The following is a 26,930-nucleotide window of genomic DNA, read 5'->3' as shown; positions in this document are numbered from 1 at the left end:
CCCACAAACCATGAGATCATGACCCTAGCCAAAGTCAGAAATTTAACTCCCTGAGCCACCCAGGTGCCCCTACAACATACTTGTTATTGCATAATAGTAATATATAATGTGTAGAATATGATTTGTTTAAACAAGACCCTGTTATTTATTAATAATCTTTCTCTATTATAAACTTGCTGGGATATACATTTTTACAGATAAATCTTTGTGCGTATTTTTATTTCCCTAGGAAAACAAACAATTATTAGATCAAAAGGTGTGCATATTTTTAATAAGTCTCCACTCCTTGTCTCCCTGGTTTTTAAACTTTTAACATGAGGAATTGGGGTGGGGGAAATCTTGTCATCTTCAGGGCTTAGGTCTAAAGAAGGCAGTCTCTCTCTGTGACATTAATATCACTCAGATGCTGGAGGAAGAGTCTGACCAGGGGTCTCTGATTGGTGATTTCTCCAAGGTGAGTTTGGTTATACTCATCCTATATTTCACTGAGTCATTTTGGATTTGAGTCTTCTTTTTTTGTTGTTGTTGCTTGCAGAGGACACTAGGTATAATCATGTATCCTCACCAACTACTATTTGATAAACTGAAGGTGCTATCATGGTAGATCTAGACCCTAAGCCTTTCCAGTGAAAAAGTACTTTTTATTAATTCTGGGAAAATCCAAAGCAGTGGGGAAGTGTGAGGCTTTTTACTTTTTTCTTTTTAAAAATATCTTTTAGGGTGCCTGACTGGCTCAGTCAGTTGAGCGTCTGACTTTGGCTCAGGTCTGATCTCACCGTTTTTGAGTTCGAGCCCCACATCACGCACTGTGCTGACAGCTTAGAGCCTGGAGCCTGCTTCAGATTCTGTGTCTCCTTCTCCCTCTGACGCTCTCACACTCTGTGTGACCCTCTCACACTCTGTGTGTCTCTCTCACAAAAATTAAATAAAACATTTAAAAAAATCTTTTAAAATTATATAAATAATACTTGGTCATTACAGGAAAAGTAGAAAATGCAATATACCTCAAATCTTATGAACATCTTGGTATATATTCCTCCAGACTTTTTTCTATGTATTTTCACAAACACACATGCATATTTTACATACACAAATACATATTTTTGGGTTTTTTTGTTTTTTCACAAAAAATGATTTATACTGTTTTGTGATCTACTGGGGTTTTTTTTCTTCCTCATTTAATGTATCAAGAACATCTTTTCATGTCAATAAACAGTTCTGCTTCATCATTTCATAATTTTAAAAACTTTCTTTCTTTCTTTCTTTCTTTCTTTCTTTCTTTCTTTCTTTCGAGAGAGGGTGAAAGCGGGGAAGGGGCAGAAAGAGAGGGAAAGAGAGAATCCCGAGCAGGCTCTGCACTGTCAGCGCAGAGCCCAACATGGGGCTTAAACCCATGAACCAGGAGATTATGACCTGAGCCAAAATCAAGAGTCAGATGCTTAACTGACATTCAGGCACCCCAACAGCATTTCATAATTTTTAATAGTACAGTATTTCTTTTTTCTTTCTTTCTTTTTCTTTTTGGATTCCCATAATTTTTTTAAAAGATTTTTATTTTTTTACTTTTTTATTTGTAAGTAATCTCCACACCCACTGTGGGGCTTGAACTCACAACTCTGAGATCAAGAGTCACGCGCTCTACCAACTGAGCCAGCCAGGCATTCCTGCCCATAATTTCTTGATAAAGCTGTTCTTGTAGCATATTTACTTTTACAAGTTTTCCTTTTGAACTGTACCAAGGTGGACATATTTATAGCTAAATCTAAAATTTTGTGCACACCCTTGATTAGTTCCTTAGAATCACTTCTTAGAAAAGGATTGCTACATATGCAAGTTATAGAGACTCTTGATTGTTTTGAAGGCATCTGGGGTTTTAAGGTCAGTTGGAAAGGAGGACAATTTGTGGTCTTTGATCTCAAATTGGGGTATAGAAAATTTGTTGTTATTTCAGCTCTTGGGTATTTCTAGGTGTGTGTGCTGCCAACCGTGTCAGGGAGACACCAAGATCTGAAGTACATCAACCCAGAAACAGTAAGCAGATTTCTGGAGATGGTAACTGGTTACATAAGCTACCATCTGGTCTGTTCTGTCCCTAAAATCCCACTTCCATTATATTTCTTTCATTGTGTTCACTCACATAGGCACCTCATTCAACTGAAGCTGTGTTAAAGGAGTCCCGTTTATCCCATTCTGTTGCCTTTATTTTTAATTAAACCAGTGATATAAAATTGTTATGAAAGAGAGAAAACAATAAAGGAAGGGAGGGCAGGAAAAAAGTAAAAATCACTCAGTTGAGGCAAATTTATATCCTGGTTTAGAGGTTACAATCCCATTGACACCTTTCAGCGTGTGGTAATTATTTATAGTGTTCTCTTTCACTCTCAAAAGTGTCCTACTTTGTGCAATAGTTATTTGGTCACCCTACCCATAATCTCATCACTGGAGATAACCACTAGTAATATTTTCCTTATGGTCTTTCACGTTTTATTCTGGAACATATTTGATAAAAATAGAATCATAATGAACATGTTAGCTTCTATACATGTTGAAGTTAGCTTAGCAAGACATTGTAAATATGTTTCTACATCAATAAAAAAAATCTATATTATCCTTTCAATGACTATATAATATTCTATTATATTGGCATGTATAATTTAACCCAACCCCCATTATTGAATATTTAAGTTATTTGTAATATTTTGATAACCTAAAATAATGAATGCAGGGATGAATATTGTTGTCCCACATCTTTGCGTACTTTTCTGTTCACTAAGATGTTGAAATAGAAATTACTGAGTCAAAGTGTAATTACACTTACATTTACAAAATTCACTCCAGAAAGGTTGAACCAATTTACACTGTTACAAGTAGCTTGAGGATGTCGACCTTTTCCTTCCTTATCCTTTCCTGAAAGATTTGCTTTCTTCCTTTACGATGGAGCATGGGGAACCATTTCCCATTTCTTCCTGCAAAGTCGGAATTGCTACCTGCTACCTGTACCACTGCAGAAGTCCTTGGGTGTCTTCTGAGAGGCTCAATGCAGCCATGCCTGCCTCCAGATGAGTGGCTTGAATACGATTTTCTCTGGTGTCTTGACAATACTAGCTACTTCGGTGTTCCAAAAAGACCATTTCCTATTTTATCCTCTTGAATGGGGGGTAAGGATGCAACCATTGCTCCATTTCAAAATATAGGGGGCCTTTGGAGGACGGGCAAACAGTAGAATCCTGGGTGACTAAAGGGAGTACAAATGACGAACTGTGTGAAGGGCTGTTCTCTCCCTTGGAGTGACTGGGAGCAGAGTGTTTAATCATTGTTTCTGTGCAGGTGGCTGCCTTACTGTCAGGGAAGTTCCAGAGTCTGATTGAGAAGTTTTATATCATCGATTGCCGCTATCCATATGAGTACCAGGGAGGACACATCCAGGTGAGGTTACATAGGGGACATTAGTTGGGAGGGGCTGGAGGTAGCTCTTTATTGAGCAGAGTCTATGGATAAAAGCCCTATGAACTCCAGAACCAGGGCAGAGGTTATACATTTGGATAAGGCTGCAAGTCCTCATTCCTATTCTAATTCTGTGTACGTCGAGCAATTTACTTTCCCTTTTCCTCCTAGACCGATCTCCCCCTATTTTGTTGGAGCCAAGGGCTCCTACTTCAAATTAAAATATTAATGCAAGGACTGAGAAGCACTTTGCAGATACTCACAGACATTCCTCACAACGATTCCTACATGTTAGGGGTTGGAGGGTCAGTTCTACAAACATTTATTGAATACCTACTACATACCAAGCTCTATGCCAGACCTTGGGGATAGACCCAGAGATATAATTAGATCTATGCCCCAAAAGTGCTTATAGTCTAGACTTCTTTGCCCAGATATCCCAAGATGGTATCCCAGTTATTTCTAAGTGTTGTAACTATCCAGAGGTGCTTAAGGAAATACAGTACTTACCAAAATTCTTCTACAGGGAGCCTTAAATTTGTACAGTCAGGAAGAACTATATGACTTCTTTCTGAAGAAGCCTGTCATGCCTCTGGACACCCAGAAAAGAATAATCATCGTGTTCCACTGTGAATTCTCCTCAGAAAGGGGTCCCCGAATGTGAGTGTCTACATGGGCAGATGTTGGAAATGGACCTTGAATTGGGACTTAAAACCAGAGAGCCTTCCCAGACCAGTTCAGACAGAGACTGGAATGAATGAATGAATGAATCAATGAATGAATGAATGAAGAATGCATATTTTCCATTGCAGCTTAAAGGTTAGAGAAGTGGAAGGAAAGGTTTCTACAATTTAAAAGTTTGGAGCAGAGGGGTGCCTGGGTGGCTCAGTCACTTATGCATCTGACTCTTGGTTTCGTCTCAGGTCATGATCTCACGGTTTGTGGGTTGGAGCCCTGCATCAGGCTCCCCACTGACAGCGTGGGACCTGCTTGGGATTCTCTCGCCCTCTTTCTCTGTCTCTCCCCAACCATCAAAATAAATAAACTTAAAAAAAAAACATGTTGTTTTTTTTTTTTAATTTGGAGTAGTGAAGGAAAAAGGATTGGGAATGAGATACCAACAAAGGAAAGGAGAAAGAGTGACTACTTGAACCTTGTTTTGCAAAAACAGTGAGATCTGGAAGTCCTTTGGGGTTACCCATAGTCTATTCTTTGTTCCCCTCCCCAGCAAATGGTCCACAGAATTCTGACCTTGCTTCTTTTCACCCCACCCACCTCTGGGTTTTCTCTGAAGGTGCCGCTCTCTCAGAGAAGAGGACAGGGCTCTGAACCAGTATCCTGCATTGTACTACCCAGAGCTATATATCCTTAAAGGGGGCTACAGAGACTTCTTTCCAGAATATACGGTAAAGAATGGGGCATGTGGGCAACAGGAGAGCTCAGACTTGGGGGAGCCAACTTTAGCATTAAACTTCCAGGGCCTGCAAAGCCCTCCGAGAAGAAACTGCTGCTCTTCTTAGCTACTACTATCAGCATCTCCATTATAGTTAGTAGGCAGAGTTCTGGAAACTGGAGTATCCCTTACTTTGTCCCCTACCTTTCAGGAACTGTGTGAACCACAGAGCTACTGCCCTATGCATCACCAAGACCACAAGGCTGAGCTGCTGAGGTGTCGAAGCCAGAGCAAAGCATGGGAAGGGGAGCGGCAGCTGCAGGAGCAGATTGCCTTACTGGTGAAGGATGTGAGCCCATGACTATGGATCAGTGGTTTGCTGCTTACAAGTCACCCAAAGACACTGTGGAAACCCTGAACAGAAAGAGCCATGTTGAATGTGGCAAAACCCAACATTGTTAAAAGATGGCTGCAAACCAACAGGCTGCCAAGATAATGAAATTCTAGGCCTGGGGGTTGGTTTTAGCAAAACTGCTGGCTGTTGACTAAGTCCCGGAGCTGGCTTTAGAAGGCTGTAGCTTTGGGTTGGATGGAGATTTGTGTTGCTTCAGGAAGTGGTTACATTCTCTTTCCAATTAAATGTCTTCTTACAAGCCAGCCAGCTCTTTCTCTCCCTGGGTCTGTGCAAGGGAGTTGGGCATCTTCTTTCTCTGTACTTTCCTTCTTTGTTTCCCTCTCTCTCTTTTTCTTAAATGAGAAAATAAACACTACAAAATTAGAGATTTGATTGTGAGCTCAGTCTACTCCTAGAAGGTCTTTATAAGGAAGAGATCACCAAATTAGACTCCTTTAAACAAAGGTGTAACCATCTTGATTTATAGCTGAGGGCAAGGTGCTTTTCTCTAGACCTGTGGTTCTCAAAGTTTGGGCCCTGAACTGTAAGCATCATCTGAACTTCTTTGAAATGTAAATTTTCAGGCATCACACAGTTAACTAAAACAAAACTTCTGAGTTAGGGCTCAGAATTCTGGGTTTTGAAATTTCCCTTTCAGGTGATTCTGATGCATGCCAAGCCTTGAGAACCTCTGCTCTGGAATTAAGGAAAACCTTTTAAACTGCATTCTCCAGCAATATCCTGGCTATCCTTTCCTAGACCGTTCCAAGGTATGCGTTACCTAAAAGTGTGCCCCATACTCAGCATGCTGTGATAACTAGGCTCAGAGAACCAAGATGATTGCCATGTCTAAGGCAGGTTATAGTTCTGAGTTGGGCTCAAAAAGATTCCTTGTCTACAGTGGAATTTTGACTTTTCTCATTTCCCACAGTCTTTTCTCCATTTCACATCTCACAGAGATAAGTTTAGGACTTGGGAAAGTTGAAAATAGATATCTGTGCTATCTGAAGATAGGAATAAAAGGATATAAAAGTAGTAAGCAGGAGCAGTTAGACTTAAGGAAGACCTTTTCAACTATTTTCCAGCACTATCCCAGGCTTTCTGTTCTTAGAGTTCTTTAATGTAACCAGGCTTTCGTCTTCATAGTGAGATACAGCACTATGGCCTGGGGTGGTTGTAGAATTGCCACTGATCATTGTCATTCTGCATTAACCTGGTAGGAGTGCTAGCCCAGGACTGGAAAAGGACAAAGGGCTCTGAAGCCTGGCTGAGATAGAATAGAGACAAAAGTGACATCTTCCCAGGTTCTGGGGCCAAGAGACTTTTTTTAAGTAAGTGGGAGGGAAGAAGGGCAGTAGCTGGATTGATGTTTGCAAGGTTCGCTAGTGTGCTTCTCTTGGAGTGCGGCGGTTGTGCTTCCCAGCAGAGGGCGCTGCTGTATTCTTTAAGGCAGCTTCTGGAGTCTGCAGCCTCCGCTGCTTGCACTTGCCTCTCTGCGCAGAAGGAAGCTACCTCTCTGGCCTTCTCCCTGAGCCTTGAGCTCAGAGCTCAGAGGGCTGAGGGTAAAGGAGAGAAAAGCTGTTGCTGTATTAGGTGCAGAAGGCTGAGGGGAAGATGCTGCTTCTCTGTCCCACTCCCACATCCTTACGCCTGCCAAACAGGTACTCCTAGTAGCCGGAGGAGGAAAATGTTTGAAGTACCTCCACTTCCAAATATGAGGAGGGAGTCCCCTGACTTATTGCCTAACCTAGTGGGTCATTTCCTGATCATTTTCCCCAGAAAAGTAGAACCAAGCCCCCACCTGGGAAGAGACTGGTGCTCATGTTCATATTTCAGTAACTTTTTTTCCCAGTCCCATTTTATTTTATTAGTATTATTTTTAACATAATTTATTGTCAAATTGGGTAACATATAGTGTATATACAGTGTGCTCTTGGTTTTGGGGGTAGATTCCCATGATTCATCGCTTACATACAACACCCAGTGCTCATCCCAAGAAGTGCCCATCACCCATTTTCCCCTCTCCCCCACACCACCACCCCCATCCACCCTCTGTTTGCTCTCTGTATTTGAGTCTCTTATGGTTTGCCTCCCTCTCCCTCTGTAACTATTTTTCCCCTTCCCTCCCCCATGGTCTTCTGTTAAGTTTCTCAGGATCCACATATGAGTGAAAACATGGTGTCTGTCTTTCTCTGACTGACTTATTTCACTCAGCATAATATCCTCCAGTTCCATCCACGTTGTTGCAAATGGCAGGATTTCATTCTTTCTCATTGTCAAATAGTATTCCATTGTATATATAAACCACATCTTCTTTATCCATTAGTGATGGCCTTTTAGGCTCTTTCCATAATTTGGCTATTACTGAAAGCGCTGCTATAAATGTTTATAGCAGCGCTTTCAGTAATCTTAATTAAGTGGAAATTCTGAGTTTCAAAACAAAAACTAGGGCTTAATTAGTTACCTACTTTATGAAAAATTGTATTTGCCTAAAAGGCACCATTTTCCTGTATAATTTCTTGTAATATCCTCCCACCTCATAGGTACCATGTGATTTGATTTATGTTATTTTCAGGAATAATAACAGTAGTTAACATTTTTTGGGTGCTTATTATATGCAAGACTTTTTATGAACTCATATGTATCAACTAGTTTAATTTTCACAACACTCCTGTGAGGCAGGTACTTATTATTAGGCACATTTTACAGATAAAGAAAGTAAGAAACAGAGGGATTCAGTAACTTTTAAAAAATTACACAGCTAATGGGCCACCTGGGTGGTTCAGTTGGTTAAGCAAATGACTCTTGATTTTGGCTCAGGTCATGATCCCAGTTAGCCTCTGCTGAGCATGGAGCCTACTTAAGATTCTCTCTCTCTCTGCCTGCCCCTCTCCCCCACTTGTGCTTTCTCTCTCTCTAAAGTTAAAAAAAAAAAAAAATTAATTAAAAAAAAAAGTTCACATAGGTAATGAATGAATGGTGGAATCTGGATTTGAACCCAGGCAATATGGCTCCAGTGTCCATACTCTGAATGGGTTTGTCGTTACCACATCCTCAACAAAGAAGAATATGACTCTCTAGAGTTGACAGTGTATTACATGTTAAATATGTAAGTGAGTGCCTCAATTATAGTTTCTTAAGAAGTCAAGGCCATAAGGGTTGCTTGGGCTTGGGAGATGAGGTTAAGGGCTAAGACCCTAGCCCAGAGACCTTGGAATGAGGTATATAGTCGGTTACCTCTACACTAACACTGACTGGTTGGTATCTGTTCATTATAAAGTCAAGAAATGAGGACTGGAAATCTTTCAGTCTGAAAACATGGTTTTCACTCTCAGCCCAGGATCTGGCTGACCTCTGCCACAGAGAGGGCAGGGGCATTTCCTTTCCTTTCCTTCCCTTTCCTTTCCTTTCCTTTCCTTTCCTTTCCTTTCCTTTCCTTATATAAAGTGGGAGGAGGTATGGAGGATTCTCTTTCCCCATTCAATTCATGCAAATGTTAAGGAAACACCAATTCCTTTTGTTTTTATTATTTATTTTTCAAATGTTTATTTATTTTATTTTATTTTATTTTATTTTTTAAAAAATTTTTTAACGTTTATTTATTTTTGAGACAGAGAGAGACAGAGCATGAACAGGGGAGGGGCAGAGAGAGAGGGAGACGCAGAATCCGAAACAGGCTCCAGGCTCTGAGCTGTCATCACAGAGCCCGACGCAGGACTCGAACTCACAGACCGTGAGATCATGACCTGAGCCGAAGTCGGACGCTCAACCGACCGAGCCACCCAGGCGCCCCTCAAATGTTTATTTATTTTAAAGAGAGAGCAGTGGAAGGACAGAGGGAGAGGGAGACAGAGGATCTGAAGTGGGTTCCATGCTTACAGCAGAGAGCCCAATGCGGGTCTCAAACTCAGAAACCTCGAGATCATCACCTGAGCTGAAATCTAACACTTAGCCGACTGAACCACCCAGGCATCCCTATTTTATTTTATTTTTTAAACCTTTTCTTTTGAAGTTTATTTAATTATCTTGAGAGAGAGTGCATGTGTGTGCATGCCCCAGGTAGGGGCAAAGAGAGAGAATCCCAAGCAGGCTCTGTGCTGTCAGTACAGAATCCAACCGCAGGGCTTGATCTCACAAACTGCCCTTGTCCTCAAGAGACTGACAGGGTAGGGGCGCCTGGGTGGCTTAGTCATTTAAGCATCTGACTCTCAATTTCAGCTCAGGTCATGATATTGAGGTTCATGGGTTTGAACCCCATGTTGGGTTCTGCACTGAGCATGGAGTCTGCTTGGGATTCTCTTTCTCTTTCCTTCCCCTGCTCGTGGGTGTGTGCTGTGTAAATAAATAAATAAACTTTAAAAAAAGAGAGACTGACAATGTAGAAAATGATTTCCTTTTTTCCCATCCCTATAAGCACTCTGGCAAAGAGAAGAAGTACTGTAGCCTTCAGCTCCAAAGCAACAAATCTGGTGGTGGGGGCTGGCTAAGGTCACAGAAAAATTAACTTCTGCATGCCACCTGGAATGATACCATTTATTCAGTGCTTGCTCTGGATACGCATTATGCTAAAGTCTTTACTCAATATATAGTTGTATAATCCTCACAACTGTTGTATGAAATAGGTATTGTTATTAATTTTACAGATGAAGAAACTGAAGCCCAGAAAAATTAAGTGCTCTGCCCAAGGTCATCCAGCATGTGTTGAACCCAGAAGGTCTATAAAGCTTGTGTTCTTAATTATTCACCACACTGTTAATATCCCAGGTGAGGGTAGCAGCAGGAATTAAAGCTTACCAGTGAGAGAGGGCCTGATAGAAGGCAGAAACCAAGATTACAAATGAAGTAGAGTAAGATGCAAGGTTTTCAGACTGTTGAGCCCATTCAGTGGATTGCAAAGCCTTATAGGGCAAGTTTTGTCTCTTAATCATTTTTGCACCCGGTACAAATTTGAACCCATAATCAGTCTCAAAAGACATTATTGAATTGTCTCAAAAGACATTATTGAATTGAATGACAGTTGAATAACATCATCTTTATAGAAAAGACTGGCTCATTTGTCATTATCTACAAGGTTCCCAAAGGCAATGCTGCTTATCTAGCAGGTGTTGGCAGTCACAGGGGACATGGTTGGTGGGCAGAGGGTGTGCTGGAAAAGCTGTCAATATAAGTGTCAAATTTATTTGCGGAGGCTTCCTCATCTCTCCCCTAGCTTTGGTTACCAATCGTCATTAAAGGTCCAGTGATGTCAGACTCTCCACTCCAGTGCCCAGGCAAAAGATGCTCCAGGCATCTCATTATTCTCACAAAAAGGCTGGCCTATTACATATGGAATTAGGATTGCTCTCAGCCTAGCAGTTTGACCCTGTTCCTGCCTTCCTGGTCCATTCCATGGGGATGGCACTGAGTAGACACTTAGAGTGAGCCTCCTGAAGAAATGCCTTTTCCCAGCCTGTCTTCCTACCCAAACTTGATTGGGCTTGGTTGCTGAAGGAGGGGGAGAGCAGAGGCGACATCCCTTGGCACCCCCCACCCCCGACAACTCTGTTATTTCATCCATCTCAGCCCTTTTTTAGCATTCCAACCATCTGAAATTGTTACTCTTTGTAGATCCCATTTTGAAACTATTGCCAGAGTGGAGTGGAAAGGGGATATCAGTCCCCAGTACAGCTTTCTAACCTCACTGGAGGAGAAGGTACAGGGAGGTAGTGTGGCTTTGGGGAAAAACAGGCCCTGTAGAAAAGCTGAGTAGCCAGATGTTCACTTTCACAGCTCTCCTGGAAGACTGGCAGGGCAGATAGAGATTAAAATGAAGCACAAACTCCATTTAAAGTGCATTACAGCTCAGGAACCAGCTCCCCTTGGGCAGGGGAAGGGAGGAAAGGGCACAAGAGGCCACATCTCTTGTTCCTTATCTAGGGCCACATGTCTCTCTCCTAGCTTTGTGAAGGGTGATTTACACCCCTGGCTGGGATGACTCTCTTTCTGGGCTGATTACATCGGCAAATGCCCCCCAGAGGCCACAGCAGGATGGCCATATTGAGAAGCAGCAGCCAATAAATCTCGGAGGTTTATACTGCATTTCTTGATACCCTCCTCCTGGCCCTCTGCCAGGCCTCTGTAGAAGTGAGGAGAGGGCTTGGGCTGCAGGGTTAGGAGACAAAACCCTCCACTTCCTTTCATTATCTTCTTTCTCTTTCTAAGCACTGCTTAGTTATTCTTCCAAGTCATTGTGCCTCTGTTTATCCTGGGAGCAGGTGGGAATCAACCCTAGGCTCAACAAATACCCTTACCCTTGTGGGTAGAAATCCTGGGCTCTTGGCACAGCTGTGTTTCTACCTCACTGTTTACTCTTGATAGAGTAGGTTGCTTTCAGAAACATCGACCTGAAAATGAGGAGGCTGCTAAATGGTCTCTCTAGCACCTTCTTCAGGGATCCTGTCTTATCTATCTCCAGGGAAACCTCTAATCTGAGGAGGGTTTAATCCTTCCACCCTCCCTAATGACACTGAAGGGGTTGAATTTTGGAGGAGGCTAGTCTGGCAAAAGTCCTGGAATCTGGCTGCAGGACTGTCCTCAGCACAGCCATTTCACCTGTCTGGGACCCATCTTTGCAGAATCATGGGGTTAATGATAACAGCCTGACCTTACCCTTGAAGATACTTACAAGGGGGAAATGGAGGCAAAGATGTGCAAATTCTAAGCGGGGGGGGGGGGGGGGGGGGGGGGGGGGGGGGGGGGGGGGGGGGGGGGGGGGGGGGGGGGGGGGGGGGGGGGGGGGGGGGGGGGGGGGGGGGGGGGGGGGGGGGGGGGGGGGGGGGGGGGGGGGGGGGGGGGGGGGGGGGGGGACCTAGAAGTGCCTTGGTGCTGTTTGTTCAAGTTTTCTTGGAAGGGGTGGGGGTGCGGAGTCCAGAAAGTGAGAAATGGTGCTTTTTTTTTTTTTTTTTTTTTTTTTTTTTGATAAATACTTGATCTCCTGATATGGCGAGTCTCCAGCTACAGCTGCCACAATTGTCTTGGGCATAATTTCTCCTCTAAGCGAAGTGGGCAACGGACGGCAGGTGGGCCGGCTCGGGTAGAGAACCCTCTCTCTGGCACGCACAAGCCGGGCGCATGCCCTTTTCGCCCCCACTCCCGCCGTCTTCCCGATAGAGTAGAAGCGACGCGGTTCATCCGCGCGCTTCGGAGTTGGAGGGCGGCGCCCAGGACTCTGGTGGGAGAGTGTCAGCACCTCGCGCGAGAAAGGGCGGGAGGCGGCAGTGGCTGGCGGTCGAGGAGCCCAGCTCGCAGAACCTCAGCTCGAGGAGATAGGGGAGCACGGCGCTGGGTGCAGGCATAGCGTCTCCGGAGCCGACGGCCGGCGTGCGGACAGAGCCATGGTTCGTCCTCCTAACCCGCGACCACTGGCGCCCTTATTCCTGCTGCTGCTGCTACCGCTGCCGCTTGGAGCCGGTGAGTGTCGTCTGTGCGTACGCGGGGCCGCTATGGCCAGGGCATTAAGGGGAGAGGAGAGGAACCTACGGGGTGGGGGGGTGGGGGGGGGCATTGGTCACGGTTGTCCAGAGGGGGCTCAGACACCGCACTACCGCCGTCCCAGGTGGCCCTGTGTACGTGGAAGGAAGCCCTGGGTGCCGGGAAGGGGCTACCTTCCATGCCTAGTACAGTTTTTGAACTGTTGTAGATTGAATGCCAGTAATGGCCAGGACACCCAAGCATATCCTCGTTCCCCTACTCCCCATTCCCCCACTTTCCTCTTTTGAGGTGCGTCTACACAGACACAGAACAGTAGCAGCCAGGCCACTTCCACAACAGCATCTCTAGGAGGTGAGGAGAATCAGGCTGGAGTGCCATTTGCTGCACATGGGCTTCAACCCTTCCACTCTCTGTAAGGACTGGGGAAGTGGACAGTAGGTACGCGTGAAGAAAGAAGTTTTTTGTAACTGACTTGTTACAAATTAGGGTTATAAACTGCTGCCAGAACTTCTAACATCATTATTTGAGAATATTTCTCACTGCCACCCCCTCCATCCTTTTAGAACATACTTTCATTATTTTAATTATAGCAGAAAACTCACTGTTGGGGAAGATGGCTCAGCACAGTGTGTTGCTCTATTATAAATACACAATAAGTATCTTGTGGAATATATAGTTCAGGGCCTGGTTTTAGAACTATGCCATTCCCCCAGAAAAGGGTAGCCTTGGATCCAAGATCCCAGGGAACATGCCTGTGACCTTTGGGAGTGGGACGGGTGCATGGAAATCTCATTGTGGGGCTCCTGCCCTGAGCCTCAGTGGAGACAGAGACCATACATGGACCCGTCACTTCGGCTCACAAAGTAGTCACTGCAGAAATGAAATACTATATATGTGGAGCCTTGGCTGCAAGACAGATATGGAAGGAAGGAGGGAAAGGACTAGTCTATCCAGATTCACTCCATCAGTAAATCAGGGCAGCAAGTTATTACCAATCCGATTTTACTGCCCAGAAAATTTCAGTAACCCTAACAGTATGGCTGAAACCTTACGGTATGCCTAACATCAGGCGGAAACCTTAAACACCTTCCCCATCAATCAATTAAGTATAACAAGTTCTACCCTGTTATGATGAACTTCAACATTGTCCCTAGCTTCTTTTGTTAGAAGAAGGGTGGCCCTACCTTCTTTTGTTGAGGTGCAATTGCCCCTAAATCCACCATTGTTCAGACTCTGAACTATCAGCTCTGAACTTGGAGGTTTACTTTTGAAAATTGTTCTGACTCAATATTTAGTCCAGTTTAAGCAGTGAGACGTGGACTTGCTACATTTCTTTCAGCAAGCACTTATTGGGTACGTACTAGCAGTAACATCTTAAATATATAATATTTCTCAAACTGTTTTATTTAAAGTTGGTGAGTATTTTTCATTTGTTGTTTGTTTTATTTAAATCCAAATTAGTTAATATATAGTGTAATAATGGTTTCAGGAGTAGAATTTACTGATTCATCACTAACATGTAACACCCAGTGCTCATCCCAGCAGGTGCTCTCCTCAATGCCCATCACCCATTTAGCCCATCCCCACCCTCCCACACCCCTCCAGCAACCCTTAGTTTGTTCTCTGTCTTTAAGAATCTTTTATGGTTTGCCTCTCTCTCTGTTGTCTTATTTTTCCTTCCCTTCCCCTTCTTAAACCATCCAAATCCATGTTTCTCTTTTGGTAAAGATAAATCTCTCATGCCTTCTCTAAATATGTTTTTGAAATTTCAAAAGTATTTTTTATCTTCCACATATATAACGATCAAATATACTTTTTTGAGCCACCCATTACCTTTGGAAATTCTGATATACTCCTGCAAGGGGCCTAACCTATATCTTCCCTAGCCCTCCATTGAGAAACACTGGTTTAATCCAAATTCCTCACCTTACATTTGGGAAACTAAGGTCCAGAAAGTGAAGCAAATTGTGCTAGGCAGAACTGGGACTAAGGTGAGTGAGTGAAGGGGGTGCCATTGAAAAAGTAGTCAAGATAAAGAATATTTTAATGCAATATATATTTTTTTAAGATTTTAAAAATTCTTTTAAGTAATTTCTACAGTGAATGTGGGCTTAAACTCACAACTCTGAGATCAGAAGAGTCTCATACTCCACCAACTGAGTTGGCCAGGTGCTTCTTAATGCAGTATTTTTTTTTTCTTTTTTTTTTTATATATTTTTAAAAAATTTTTTTAACATTTTATTTATTTTTGAGACAGGGAGAGACAGAGCATGAACAGGGGAGGGTCAGAGAGAGGGAGACACAGAATCTGAAACAGCCTCCAGGCTCTAAACTGTCAGCACAGAGCCCGACACGGGGCTCGAACTCACGGACCGTGAGATCATGACCTGAGCCGAAGTCGGCCACTTAACCGACTGAGCCACCCAGGCGCCCCTGCAGTATTTTTTTTTTTTAATGCAAAATCAGGGGCACCTGGGTGGCCCAGTCAATTAAGGGTCTGATTTCGGCTTAGGTCATGATATCATGGTTCATGAGTTCAAAGTTCAAGCCCTGCTTCAGGCTCTTTGCTATGAGCACAGAACCTGCTTCAGATCCTCTGTCCCTCTCTGTGCCTCCCCTGCTCATTCTCTATCTTTCTCGCTTTTTTAATTTATTTATCCAAAAACAAATAAATGTTAAAAAAATTTTTTTTTAATGAAAATCAGAGGCGTTGCTGCTGCAGCCACCATCACATCCACAGTCATGCCGACGCACGAGTTCTCTGTAGACATGACCTGTGAAGGCTGCTCTAATGAGGTCAGTCAGGTGCTTAACAAGGTGGGAGAAGTTGAGTTTGACATTGACCTGTTCAACAAGAAGGTTTGCATCAACTCTGAGCACAGCATGGACCTTCTGCTGGAGACTGTGGGAAAAACAGGAAAAGCTGTTCCCTTCTTTGACCCCAAGTAGTGAGGGCCTGGACCCCTGGGCCCAAGATGGACCAAAAGGGACAGGCCTGTGATCCTCTTCTGACTTCCAGACAGACCTGGGGCCTGGCAGTCCTACTCAGCAATGGGGGTTCCTACAGAGACCCTCACTTGCCCAGCCTCTCCCTCGCTTCCCTGCAATAAAATCAAGCCACCCTGGTTGGAAAAAAAGAAAAAAAAAAAAAATCAGTGCTGACTTGGGCACCTGCGTGGCTCAGTCAGTTAAGCATCTGACTTTGGCTCGGGTCATGATCTCACAGTTTGTGAGTTCAAGTCCCACATAGGGTGAACACGAGCCCCGTTCAGGTGAGCCCCACTCTCTCTCCCTCTCTCTCTCTCTCTCTGCCCCTTGTGGGATTCTTTCTCTCCCCCATCTCCCTCTGCCTCTTGCTTACTTGTGTCATCTCTCTCTCAAAAAAAAATCAAAATCAATGCTTGCTTCAGCAGCACATATACTAAAAATCAAAATCAATGCTCCCCCCCCCCCAAATCCATGAGGAGCAAAATATCAAAAATGTAAATAAAAAGAGTAACAATGTCATGCTGAAGCATATTGGAGCCTGAAGCAAAAGGTGAAGTCGATACTACTGATCCTGCCTTTGTGCATTGGATATGACCAATTCTCAAACTTTGGGATGCATCATATTTTCCAGTGAACTTGCTAAAACTCAGATTCCCAGGCATTATCACCACAGCTTCTGATTCAGTAGTTCTGGGATGGTGTCAGAAATCTGCATTTTAATAAGTAATTGACTTAATTATTGTTTGATTGAAAGAAAAGGTTGGACTAACTAAACTCATGCCCCTCCTCATTCTGGCACTCTTTGATTTTAAATAGAGGGAAGGAGCTCAGAGAAGTTACAGAGGTGACTCACAAAATTCCTCTGTTATTTGTTTATTTCTTTTTTAAGTTTATTCATTATTTATTTTAAAAGAAACAGAGACAGCACTAGTGGGGGAGGGGCAGAGAACGAGGGAGAGAGAGAATCCCAAGCAGGCTCTGTGCTACCAGTGCAGAGCCTGATATAGGGCTGGAACTCACGAAACTGTGACATCATGACCTGAGCCAAAACCAAGAGTCAGACACTTAACTGACTGAACCACCCAGGCAACTCTGGTTATTATTAAAAAAAAATTTTTTTTTAATGTTTATTTTTGAGAAAGAGAGAGAGAGCGCTAGCAGGGGAGGGGCAGAGAGAGAGGGAGACAAAGAATCCAAAGCTGGCTCCAGGCTCTGAGCTGTCAGCACAGAGCCAAACGCGGGGCTCAAACCCACAAGCCGTGAGATCATTATGGCTGAAGCTGAAGTCTGGTGCTTAACCAACTGAGCCACCCAGGCACCCCAACCCTGGTTATTTTTTTAAATAATAGGAGCTCATAAGGACCCAGCACTGTTCTAGGCACTGGCAACAGAGTAGTGATAAGATAGATGTAGAAGTCCAGAGGGGGAGATAATAAAAAATCAAGTTAAAAAAATTAAGTGATGATAAGTGCTATGCAGAGAATTGGAGGAATGATGTAGTAGAGTAGCTAGGGGGTTATTTCACATTGGTTGGTTGGGGATGTCCTTTCTGTGATGCTATTTAGACAGAGAACTCAATTACCAGAAAGGGCCAACCATGTGAAGATCAGGGAGAAGAGCATTCCAAGCAGAAAGAAAGGCTAGGGCAAAAACGCTAAGGTTGACACAGACTTGTCTTGTTCAGTGGCAACAAAAGGAAGGCCAGTGTGGGTGAAAGGAAGTGGGAGAGGAGAAGAGGGCTGGAAGGTAAGGTTAGGTAAGTGAGCAGGGACCTGGTCTTACAAGGGTTTGTAAACCAGGGCATATAAACTAGATCCTAATCTAAATTTTTTTTAATGTTTATTTATTTTTGAAGGAGAGAGAGACAGAGTGGGAGCCGGGGAGCGGCAGAGAGAGAGGGAGATGCAGAATTGGAAGCAAACTCCAGGCTCTGAGCTGATAGCACAGAGCCTGACATAGGGCTCAAACTCAAGAGCTGTGAGATCATGACCTGAGCCCAAGTTGGACGCTTAACCGGCTAAGCCACCCCTGAGGCACCCCTAAACTAGACTCTAATCTAAGTGCATTGGAGGTTGTTGGAAGAATTTAAGCAGAGTAATGAGATGATCTCATTTACAATATTTAAGAGATGCTCCCATATAATGCCAATCGGCATTAGAATTACATTATATTCACACAATGGAATGATATACAGCAAGGAAAACAAGCTAGTTGCAACTTAATGGGTAAACTTTACTTAGTGGGTGAACTTCATAAAGGTAATATTGAGCAAAAGAAACTAAGACACCAAAAGCACATGTTGTGTGATTGAAAAGCAGGCAAAAGTAATCTCTAATGTTAGAAATCAAGACATTGGTTTCTTTCAGAGGGGTTGGTGCCTGGCAGAGGGCATCTGGGGCGCTGGTAATGTTCTGGTTCCTTATCTGAGGTCTGGTTACACAGTGTATTAAATTTAAAATTCATTGTACTGTACATTTTGATTAATACATGTTTCTGTATGTTGTACTTTAATAAAAAATTATTATCAAACATGATATACAAATGACTACTAAAAACATGAAAATATGCTCAACATCGTTAGTTATTAGGGAAACACAAATGAAAACCACAGTAATATACTATCTCACATCCATAAGGATGGCTGGTTAAAAAAAAAAAAAGGAAAATAAGAATTGACAAATTGGAACCTTTGTACATTGCTAATGGGAATGAAAAATGGTGCAGCCACTGTGAAAAACAATTTGGTGATTCTTCACAAAGTTAAACATAGAATTACCATACGACCCAGAAATTTCACTCATAGGTGTACACCTAAAAGAATTTTATGCAGGAATTCAAGCAAATACTTGTACATGGATGTTCAAAGAAGCATTATTCACAATAACCAAAGCATGGAAACAACCCTAATGTCCACCAACTGATGGACTGATAAAATATGGGATATCCATACAATGAAATCTTACCCATACATAAAAAAGAATGAAGTAGTGATACACGCTGTAATGTGAATGAACCTCAAAAAGCAATATGTTAGGGGTACCTGGGTGACTCAGTTGGTTAAGCATCCAACTCTCGATTTTGGCTCAGCTCATGATTTCACAGTTTATGGGTTCCAGCACTACATCAGGGTCCTCACTGTGGTTGAACCTGCTTGAGATTCTCTCTCTTCCCATCTGTCTGCCCCTTCCCTGTTTATGCATGCATGTGCTCTCTCTCAAAATAAATAAACTTAAAAAAAAAAGCAATATGTTAGGTGAAAGAAGCCAGATACAAAATATTACATATTTTATGATTCTATTTACATAAAATATCTAGAATAGGTATCTGTAGAGACAAAGCAGATTAGTGGTTGCCAGGGACTAGAGAGGTTGGAAAAGGGAGAGTGACTATTTAATGGGTATGGGTTTCCTTTTGGGGTCATGAAAATATATTGGAATTAGATAGAAGCGATTGTTGTACAACATTATGAATGTACTGAATGCCACTTAATTATGCCCTTTAAGATGGTTAATTTTATGTTGTATGAATTTTATCTCAATGGGAATGGTTTCCAACGTGTAAAAAAAAAAAAAGGTCTTTAAAAAAGATGGCTGCGGGTGCGTAGGTGGCTCAGTCAGTTAAGCTCCGACTTGGGCTCAGGTCATGATCTCGTGGTTCATGAGTTCAAGTCCCAAGTCAGGCTCTGTGCTGACAGTTTAGAGCTTGGAGCCTGCTTCGGATTCTGTGCCTCCCTCTCTCTCTCTGCCCCTCCCCTGCTTGTGTGCTCGCTCTTGCTCTCTCAAAAATAAAATAAACATTAAAAAAATTTTTAAAGAAAGTTGGCTGCAACAGCAAAATGTTAGTTATGTAAGGTAAAGGATATATTAACTAATCTTATTGTCTTGATCACTTCACAATATATATGTAAATCAAATCATCATGTTGCCCACCTAAAACCTACACGATGTTTTATGTCCATTAAATTTCACTAAAGCTGGAAAACAAAACAAAAAAAGTATGGCCGAATGGTATGAGAGAATGAATTTGGAGGATGGAATCAAGGAGACCAATAAGGAGTCTTGGCAGTAGTTCAGACAAAAGCTGATGGTGGTTTGAGGATGTGGTGATAGATGTGGAGAGAGGTGGACAGCGTCCTGATATATTGTGGAGTTGGCAGGACTTACTGGATTGAACATAGGATATGAAGGAAAGAGAAGAATTAAAAATGACTCTTAGATGTTTTGCCTTGCAAAACTGGCAGCATGATGGCTACCCTTTGACAAGGATGCTAAGTCCTAGGATGTAGGGAAGATCCACAAGGCTGACCTATAAACCAACATCGGTATTATTGAGTGACAGAATCAGCAAAAGTTCCCCAACACGAACACCAAACAGTTCCCCCGTAAAGGTATTTTAAGGTGACTTTTAATGGAAGCCTCAGAGTTGTAGCTGACTGTCATTTAGCACTCCCATGCACATTGTCAACTCTCTGGTTATTATACTAGCCCTGCCTGTGCATTGCTCTGCCAAGGGCCCTCTTCCCTGTGCCTGGCAGGGTCATATCAGGCTCAGCTTCAGACAACAGTCCCCTTCCTTCTGTTAGGAGGCTGAGCAGCCTCTCTTCAAATCCACCTCTTCTTGGGCCTCATCTATTCTGTCCAGATTGTGACAGCTGCAGATTCTTTACTCCTACTGGGCTTTTCTCTCCACTTATTCCTAAAGGCCTCTATGCCACCCCAAGACTTTCCTGCCCAAGGTTTCATCTTGAATCCTCTACCTCACACCTTGTTACTCCCAGGCAGCTACTCTGACCTTATGTGAGCCTCACCTGGTCTCTCTTCCTCCACAGCAGACCCTCTCCCTATAGAGGGCCGGCTCGTGAACAGCTGTATTCAGGCCAGGAGGAAGTGCCAGGCCAGTCCTGTTTGCAGTGCTGCCTACCACCACCTGAATTCCTGCACCTCTAGTATAAGCACCCCGTCACCCACACAGGAACTTTTGGTCCCTGAGGACTGCAGGGAGGCAGCAAAGCACCTCAGGAATAGCTCTCTGATGAGCTGCACATGCCATCGGCGCATGAAGAACCAAGTTGCCTGCCTGGACATTTACTGGACCATTCACCTTGCCCGCAGCCTTGGTGAGGCCCCCCTCATAGAGTGGACTAAGCTAAGGAAGATGGCTCTTGTGGGGTGGTTGTTTAATCCTACAGGATATAGGCTGCATGGTAGATTCTGGCTGGGATGGTAATGAAGCTCTGCACTTGACATCTACAAGAAGTAGAGGGAGGAATTGGCAGTATTCTTTTGGGCGCCCACAGTGCTGCTCTCTCTTCTTCCTACTTCCCCCTTTCCTACCTGGCAACATGTAGCTGCCTCTTGGTAGAGCTCTGATCCAGACTGTGGCCCAACCTGGGGAGCTCCTGGGACAGAAGTGTATGGAGAAAAGGTGGAGGAAAATGGTCTTAACCCGTACACAGATTCCAAATACAACATAATCCATAAGTTCAGAGAGAGTGGGAAACAGCATCCTGGTCCTGCCTTTGACAGAAAGGATACTCATTAACCAGACAGAAGATAGTGAGAGAGAAGGACTGGAAGAGCCAAAGAGAGGAGCTTCCTCTGACTCTTTCCAGAGACGCCTCTCTGTATTAGTCAGCTTTTACTGGACTGTGCTGCAGTAACAAAACAATGTTTTGTAAAACAAAGTTTCCATTCTTGCTCATGTTCTGTGTTAACTATTTCATGTATCTTCTTCATTCTGGGATCCTGGCTGAAGGTACGGCCTCCATCTGGAATGTTCTTTTCTCATGGCAGAGGGAAATGGGTAATGGCAGAAGCAAATGATGCCTTTAAAAGCTACTCAGATGTTACATAAAATACTAACGCTCACATTCCACAAACAAAGCAGATCACATGGCCAAGCCTGAATCCCTGGTGAGGGGGAGTATACTCTTCCCATAGGAGACCCTGAAAATCACATGGCAGTAAGTGTGGAAACCTAAGAGTTCTATCCAAATAGTATAGCAGGCTTCCAGACTAGGATCTTGTGATAATTTCTTTGTCAGGTGGGGATAGGACTCCCCTTGATCTAGTTAACTGTGGACAAAAAGGACCAGTCATCTGCCTGCCTCCAACATATTCTCAGTATACATCAGTGGAACAGGGACTGGAGAACCACCACAAACACTCTCAGAAAGAGGAGGAATGAGAAGCACACAGCAGACATTACTTCATAGCTGTTCTGAAGTCCTCTGCACAAATTGTTGTCTAAGGGCCATCTTCCCTGGGAGTAGGAATTGCTCTTTAATAAGGCCCTGCTTTTGCTCCCTGGGACAGTTGCTTTATCTGTTGTTCTCCAGGGCTCTTGGCCCAGCCCCCTACCCATGACAGGTTTCTTTGGCCATATCTGAGAAGGATATTGGAGACTCTCACCTCTTTGAGGAGTGAACAGCATTCTCAGCTTGCTGCCTACCTGAGAAATGTTGGGGCATTTTAAGTCTCCAGTAGAGTCTATTTGAATCCTGGCTGGTGGCTCTTAGCAGTACACCTTTCTCAAAACATAATTGCTTTTTTTATATCTTTGGTTTCTGTCACCTCTGGTGCCAGTAGCCTTCCCTATAATTCTTTTCAAGACATATATCTCTTTCTAGACTTAATTAGAAGTATCTTGCTCTTATCAGAGGGAGAGCCACTACCCTAGTCTTTTTTTCCTGAGCATAACTGGCAGGATTTATTGATACCATCTTAATCAGTGAGAGATCTCCACAAAGGGCATGATAGCCATATACTTGAATTGGTCTTTGCCCCAAGGCTGAGTCTTAATGGACCTTATTACTCAAAGCATTTTTTTAATTTTATATTTTAATATTTGAATATGAAAAACAGTTCCATCTCTTAATCCTGCAAATCCTGAAATTTCTGGATTTTTTCTTTTCTTTTTCCTCTCTATTTGCAAACTGATCAATTCTTCTCTGAGCTTAACTTTCTTGTAGTACTTTGCAAAATGCAGCCAGTGGCAATCAAGACATATTAGTAAAGGGGCACCTGGGTGGCTCAGTCAGTTAAGCTCCTGACTTGGGCTCAGGTCATGATCTTTTAGTTCGTGAGTTCGTGCCCCACATTGGGCTCTGTGCTGACAGCTTGGAACAGTTGGGAGCCTGGAGCCTACTTCAAATTCTGTCTCCTTCTCTCTCTCTGCCCCTCCCCCACTCACACTCTTGTCTCTCAAAAATAAATAAACATTTAAAAATTAAAAAAAGAAGACATACTAGTAACCTTCTGCTTCTCAGCTTCTTTTCCTTAAAGCACAAGCTCATTCAATATAACATCTTCCTTCCAAGTTATTGCAGGCAACAGTTTCCCCAAATGCTTTCCCACTGCATATTGAGGACTGCCATTTTTCATACTTCAGGAACAGCTTATTTACATCCACTCACTGCCCAGTCCCAAAGCCAATAAAATTTTAGATTTTTAGATCTTAGATCTTAGATTTTTTTTTGTTACTGCAGCACTCATTTCTAGATACCAATTAAAATTTTTTAATTTTAATTTTTATTTAATTTATTTTTTTAAGTAGGCTCCATGCCCAGTGTGGAACCCAACATGGGGCTTACACTCATGACCCTGAGATCAAGACCTGAGCTGAGATCAAGAGTCAGATGCTTAACCGACTGAGCCACCCAGACAACCCCACCAATTACATTTTTAATAAGAATTTGCCAGGTTATACTGCAGTAATAACCAACCAACCCCCACATATCTGGCCTCCTAGAAAAAAAATTTAATTTTTGTTCATGTTACACATCAGCTGTGGGCTTCCTTGAGTGGGATTTGTCTTTGCTCTACCTGTATTCTTCATTTGATGATCCAGGCTGCTAGAGGGAAAAGAGCAGCAGCAAGACCATGTGATGGTTCTTAAAGCTTCTGCTCAGATGTGATTTATGTCACTTCAGCTCACAATCCACAAGCCAAAGCAAATCACATGGGCAATCCTTATAGTAGGGTGTGGAAGTATACTCCTCTCATAGGGGCCCTGAAAGTCACATGGCAACTGAGGTGGGTGTGTGTGTGTATAATCTTCTCATAGGGTGGGTAGCTAGCAAATAGCTGGAAACAGTAATGCAATTTACCACCCTTTTTGTTCCCTGTTTTCCACTCCTCATCCTAATCAGTTCTCTTTCAGAACTTCCCCAGAGACTTCTCCCTAGATCCTCTTGTCTTCTTGCCTTTCCCCTTGGGAGCTTTCAGGGCTTCCCAGATATCCAGACCATCCTTTCCTACTTGCTTGACCTCATCCATATTTTTTCCTCCCTATAGATGCATTCTCAAAGGCAAACTGGGTGACACTTTGCACTCTTTCATCCTTCTCTTCCAACAAGATTAGCCAACATTTATTGAGTACCTACTGTGTCTATGAGCTATGCAGTGACTTTATGATCTATTATGTCCCCTTAAGGAGCCCACAGCCCCTCCTGTTCCCACCCTCCAATCTGGTCCTCAGGATTCTTATCACCTTGTCTCTAGGTGACTATGAACTGGATGTCTCCCCCTATGAAGACACCGTGACCAGAAAACCCTGGAAAATGAATCTCAGCAAACTGAACATGCTCAAACCAGGTGTGGAGGGCAGTCTGAAGTTGGGACATGAGGGATGGACCTGGACCCTGAAGGAAGGGTGACTGATGGGGAACACAAGCCAGACGGAGGGCGTGTTGGGAGAGAGTTCTAGCCTGCCACGTAACTAAAGAAGCATTGTGTCAGGGTGGAAGTCTGAGCTGTGAGCATTTGTGGTCTTATATGTCAACAAATAGTTAATAGGGAGGCCATTAGGGCTCCTTGGTTCCAAAAGGTGGGTCTCTACAAAGCGTTTGATGGAGTGGCAGCAGTCCCAGAAAAAAAAATGCTGAAATAAAGTAGTTACCCTCATTCGAGGCAGCCAGGAAAGTAGCTTTTTGTCCCTGAAGACTAGGAAATTGCTTGTTTTCATACCATTTTAATGGGATGGGTGAGGTGTTGGGCAGGGAAAATGGTGAGAAAGAATGTGACTGCTCAGGGGTTACTCAGGGTGGGGAGCCATCAGTCTGGCAAGGACTAAAATGCATTTTTTTTTTTTGGAAAGTGAGGCTCTTGTGTTAATTGGAAAGGCACACACACACAGACACTCACTTTTTGAGAAAGATAGGAGCTTTGTTGTACAGTTAGTCCTGTATATTGGAATTAGTATTTTGAGAGAAAAGTGTAGAGATTTATGCATAAACACTTACTTATAAGGAATCTGGGAATAACCTGTTCCATTTACTCCATTGTTCTGACTGCTGGAATGTTGTCAGTAAAAATATCACCATAATTTCCCCAGCCTCAGAGCACAGGGAACTTTTATGCATGCATCAATCATTAAAGGCAGACAGGTAATATTAAAAATGGGCCAAATAGATGCAAAACCAAACAAAAATCCTCAGCAGAATTTAGTTGCCTATGTTTTGGACAGTTCAGAAAGTGCTTTAGAATGTTGTAGGGCCTCTAGATGATGATTTCCACCATGAGACTTCAATCCACCATAGGATTGAGGAAAGGGTTTTGGTTATTTGAGCTTTCTGGCCACTTCAAGTCTAGGTAAATGAGTGTAAGATATGTATATGGCCTATTTTATTTTATTTATTTTATTTTATTTTATTATTATTTTTTTAACACATAGGAAAGCTGAGGAGTAGGATGCGGGAAGCTCACAAATACCAGATATAGTTTATGGGTAGAGGGAAAGTCTAGGATTCGCAGTGGACTTATTCCAGGGAGTCCTACCTTTCCTCCTACCCCCACCACCATCCTTGTTAAATCCGAGGGTTGCAGGGGTTCCTAGCAAAACTGGGCTGCACGTTTGCAGAGAGGACTGGTGACTTGGTGCCCTTATCCCCGCAGACTCAGACCTCTGCCTCAAGTTTGCCATGCTATGTACTCTTAATGATAAGTGTGATCGGCTGCGCAAGGCCTATGGGGAAGCGTGCTCGGGATCCCGCTGCCAGCGCCACACCTGCCTCCATCAGCTCCGCGCCTTCTTCGAGAAGGCTTCGGAGCCCCACGCTCAGGGCCTCCTGTTGTGCCCCTGCGCACCGGCCGACCAGGGCTGCGGGCAACGCCGGCGCAACACCATCGCTCCCAGCTGCGCTCTGCCGTCTGGGGCCCCCAACTGCCTGGAGCTGCAGAGCCTCTGCGTCGCTGACCCGCTGTGCAGGTGCCGGTGCCAGGGCGGGAGGGCTGGGTGTGGGTAAGGGCGCAGTGCACGCCACTCCTTATGGGTGCTTTCCTGTGCAGAGCTGGGCTTGCCCCCCAGAGGCCGTGGACTGACTTCACCCTGTAGTATTTTCTGAAAACCCTGTGATCAAAAAAAATTGTTTTCCTTTGTGTAAAAACTTCAGAAAATATAAAACGTATAAAATCCATAAGAATCCATCACCTGAAGATAATGTACATACTTTTGGGAGCGTTTCCTTCCAGTCTTTTTTGTATACCCATAAACAAAACTGGATTTTCTAGAAATATATTTGTACCTTCTTTTTTTTTTCACTTATGTGCGTATCTCCTGAGCATTTTTCCATGGAGGCAGCAGGGAACAGTGGTGAAGACAGGCTCTGAAGTCAGACAGATGTGAATTTAAATCCTGGCGCTGTTCGATTTTGAGCCCGTCACTTTAAGCTAAAATTCCATCACTTAACCTAACGTTCCTCTGAGTCCTCTGTAAAAAGTGGGATAATAATACAGACCTCATGGGATTCTGGTGAGCGTTAAATTACATAATTTATGTAGAGTGCTTAGCTTACTGGTGCAGAATAAGTGCTCAATAAATGGTGGGTGCTTATTTTGTGTTTTACTGTCCTTTTGGCAACTTGATTTTTAAATGCCTACATTGCATTCCATTTTATGGATGCCCCATACTTTATTTAATCCTTCCTCAATTGTTGGATGTTTAGGTTGCTTTTTTTATTGCTATAAATAATGCAGTAAATATCACTTGTTCATTAATCTTTGTGCACAAATCTAACTATTACTTAGGTTGTGTGGCCATAACTGCCATTACCAAATCAAAGTACACAACTGTTGGTAAGGTGTTTGATATGTATTGTCCAGATAATTTGATATTCTGACCTGGCTTTCCTCTGCCTTCTCAGGACAAAATATTCACCAAATTGAAGTTATCATCCACTCAAGTAGAATTCGTTGACAGTGAGAGTCACTTATTTTGCAGCCTGGTTCTACCCCTTATTTCTCC

The 26,930-nt window shown here is 43.3% G+C and overlaps 2 protein-coding genes across 7 annotated transcripts in view; both read left to right on the top strand.

Moving 5' to 3' along the window:
• Positions 1-5,617, top strand: part of CDC25C (cell division cycle 25C) — a 29,315-nt gene extending 23,698 nt beyond the window's left edge. For 3 of the 4 annotated variants that reach the window (XM_043588896.1, XM_043588917.1, XM_043588925.1), the window contains 6 exons: positions 353-454; positions 1,969-2,031; positions 3,328-3,426; positions 3,971-4,104; positions 4,739-4,850; positions 5,049-5,617. In XM_043588896.1, the coding sequence (XP_043444831.1) occupies positions 353-454; positions 1,969-2,031; positions 3,328-3,426; positions 3,971-4,104; positions 4,739-4,850; positions 5,049-5,198 (660 nt within the window). In that variant the 3' untranslated portion in view covers positions 5,199-5,617. The remainder of the gene's footprint in view (positions 1-352; positions 455-1,968; positions 2,032-3,327; positions 3,427-3,970; positions 4,105-4,738; positions 4,851-5,048) is intronic. The other variant, XM_043588905.1, reaches the window with a different exon arrangement.
• A 6,608-nt stretch (positions 5,618-12,225) lies between these two features.
• GFRA3 (GDNF family receptor alpha 3) overlaps positions 12,226-26,930 on the top strand; it is a 41,413-nt gene continuing 26,708 nt past the window's right edge. Inside the window, exons 1-4 of one of the 3 annotated variants that reach the window (XM_043588864.1) lie at positions 12,226-12,680; positions 20,518-20,805; positions 24,191-24,283; positions 25,583-25,895. In XM_043588864.1, the coding sequence (XP_043444799.1) occupies positions 12,605-12,680; positions 20,518-20,805; positions 24,191-24,283; positions 25,583-25,895 (770 nt within the window). In that variant the 5' untranslated portion in view covers positions 12,226-12,604. The remainder of the gene's footprint in view (positions 12,681-20,517; positions 20,806-24,190; positions 24,284-25,582; positions 25,896-26,930) is intronic. The other 2 variants (XM_043588872.1, XM_043588881.1) reach the window with 2 other exon arrangements.

This window comes from Prionailurus bengalensis, chromosome A1 (assembly GCF_016509475.1).
Source record: "Prionailurus bengalensis isolate Pbe53 chromosome A1, Fcat_Pben_1.1_paternal_pri, whole genome shotgun sequence".
Taxonomy (NCBI): domain Eukaryota; kingdom Metazoa; phylum Chordata; class Mammalia; order Carnivora; family Felidae; genus Prionailurus; species Prionailurus bengalensis.
This window is presented reverse-complemented; position numbering and strand designations above follow the sequence as displayed.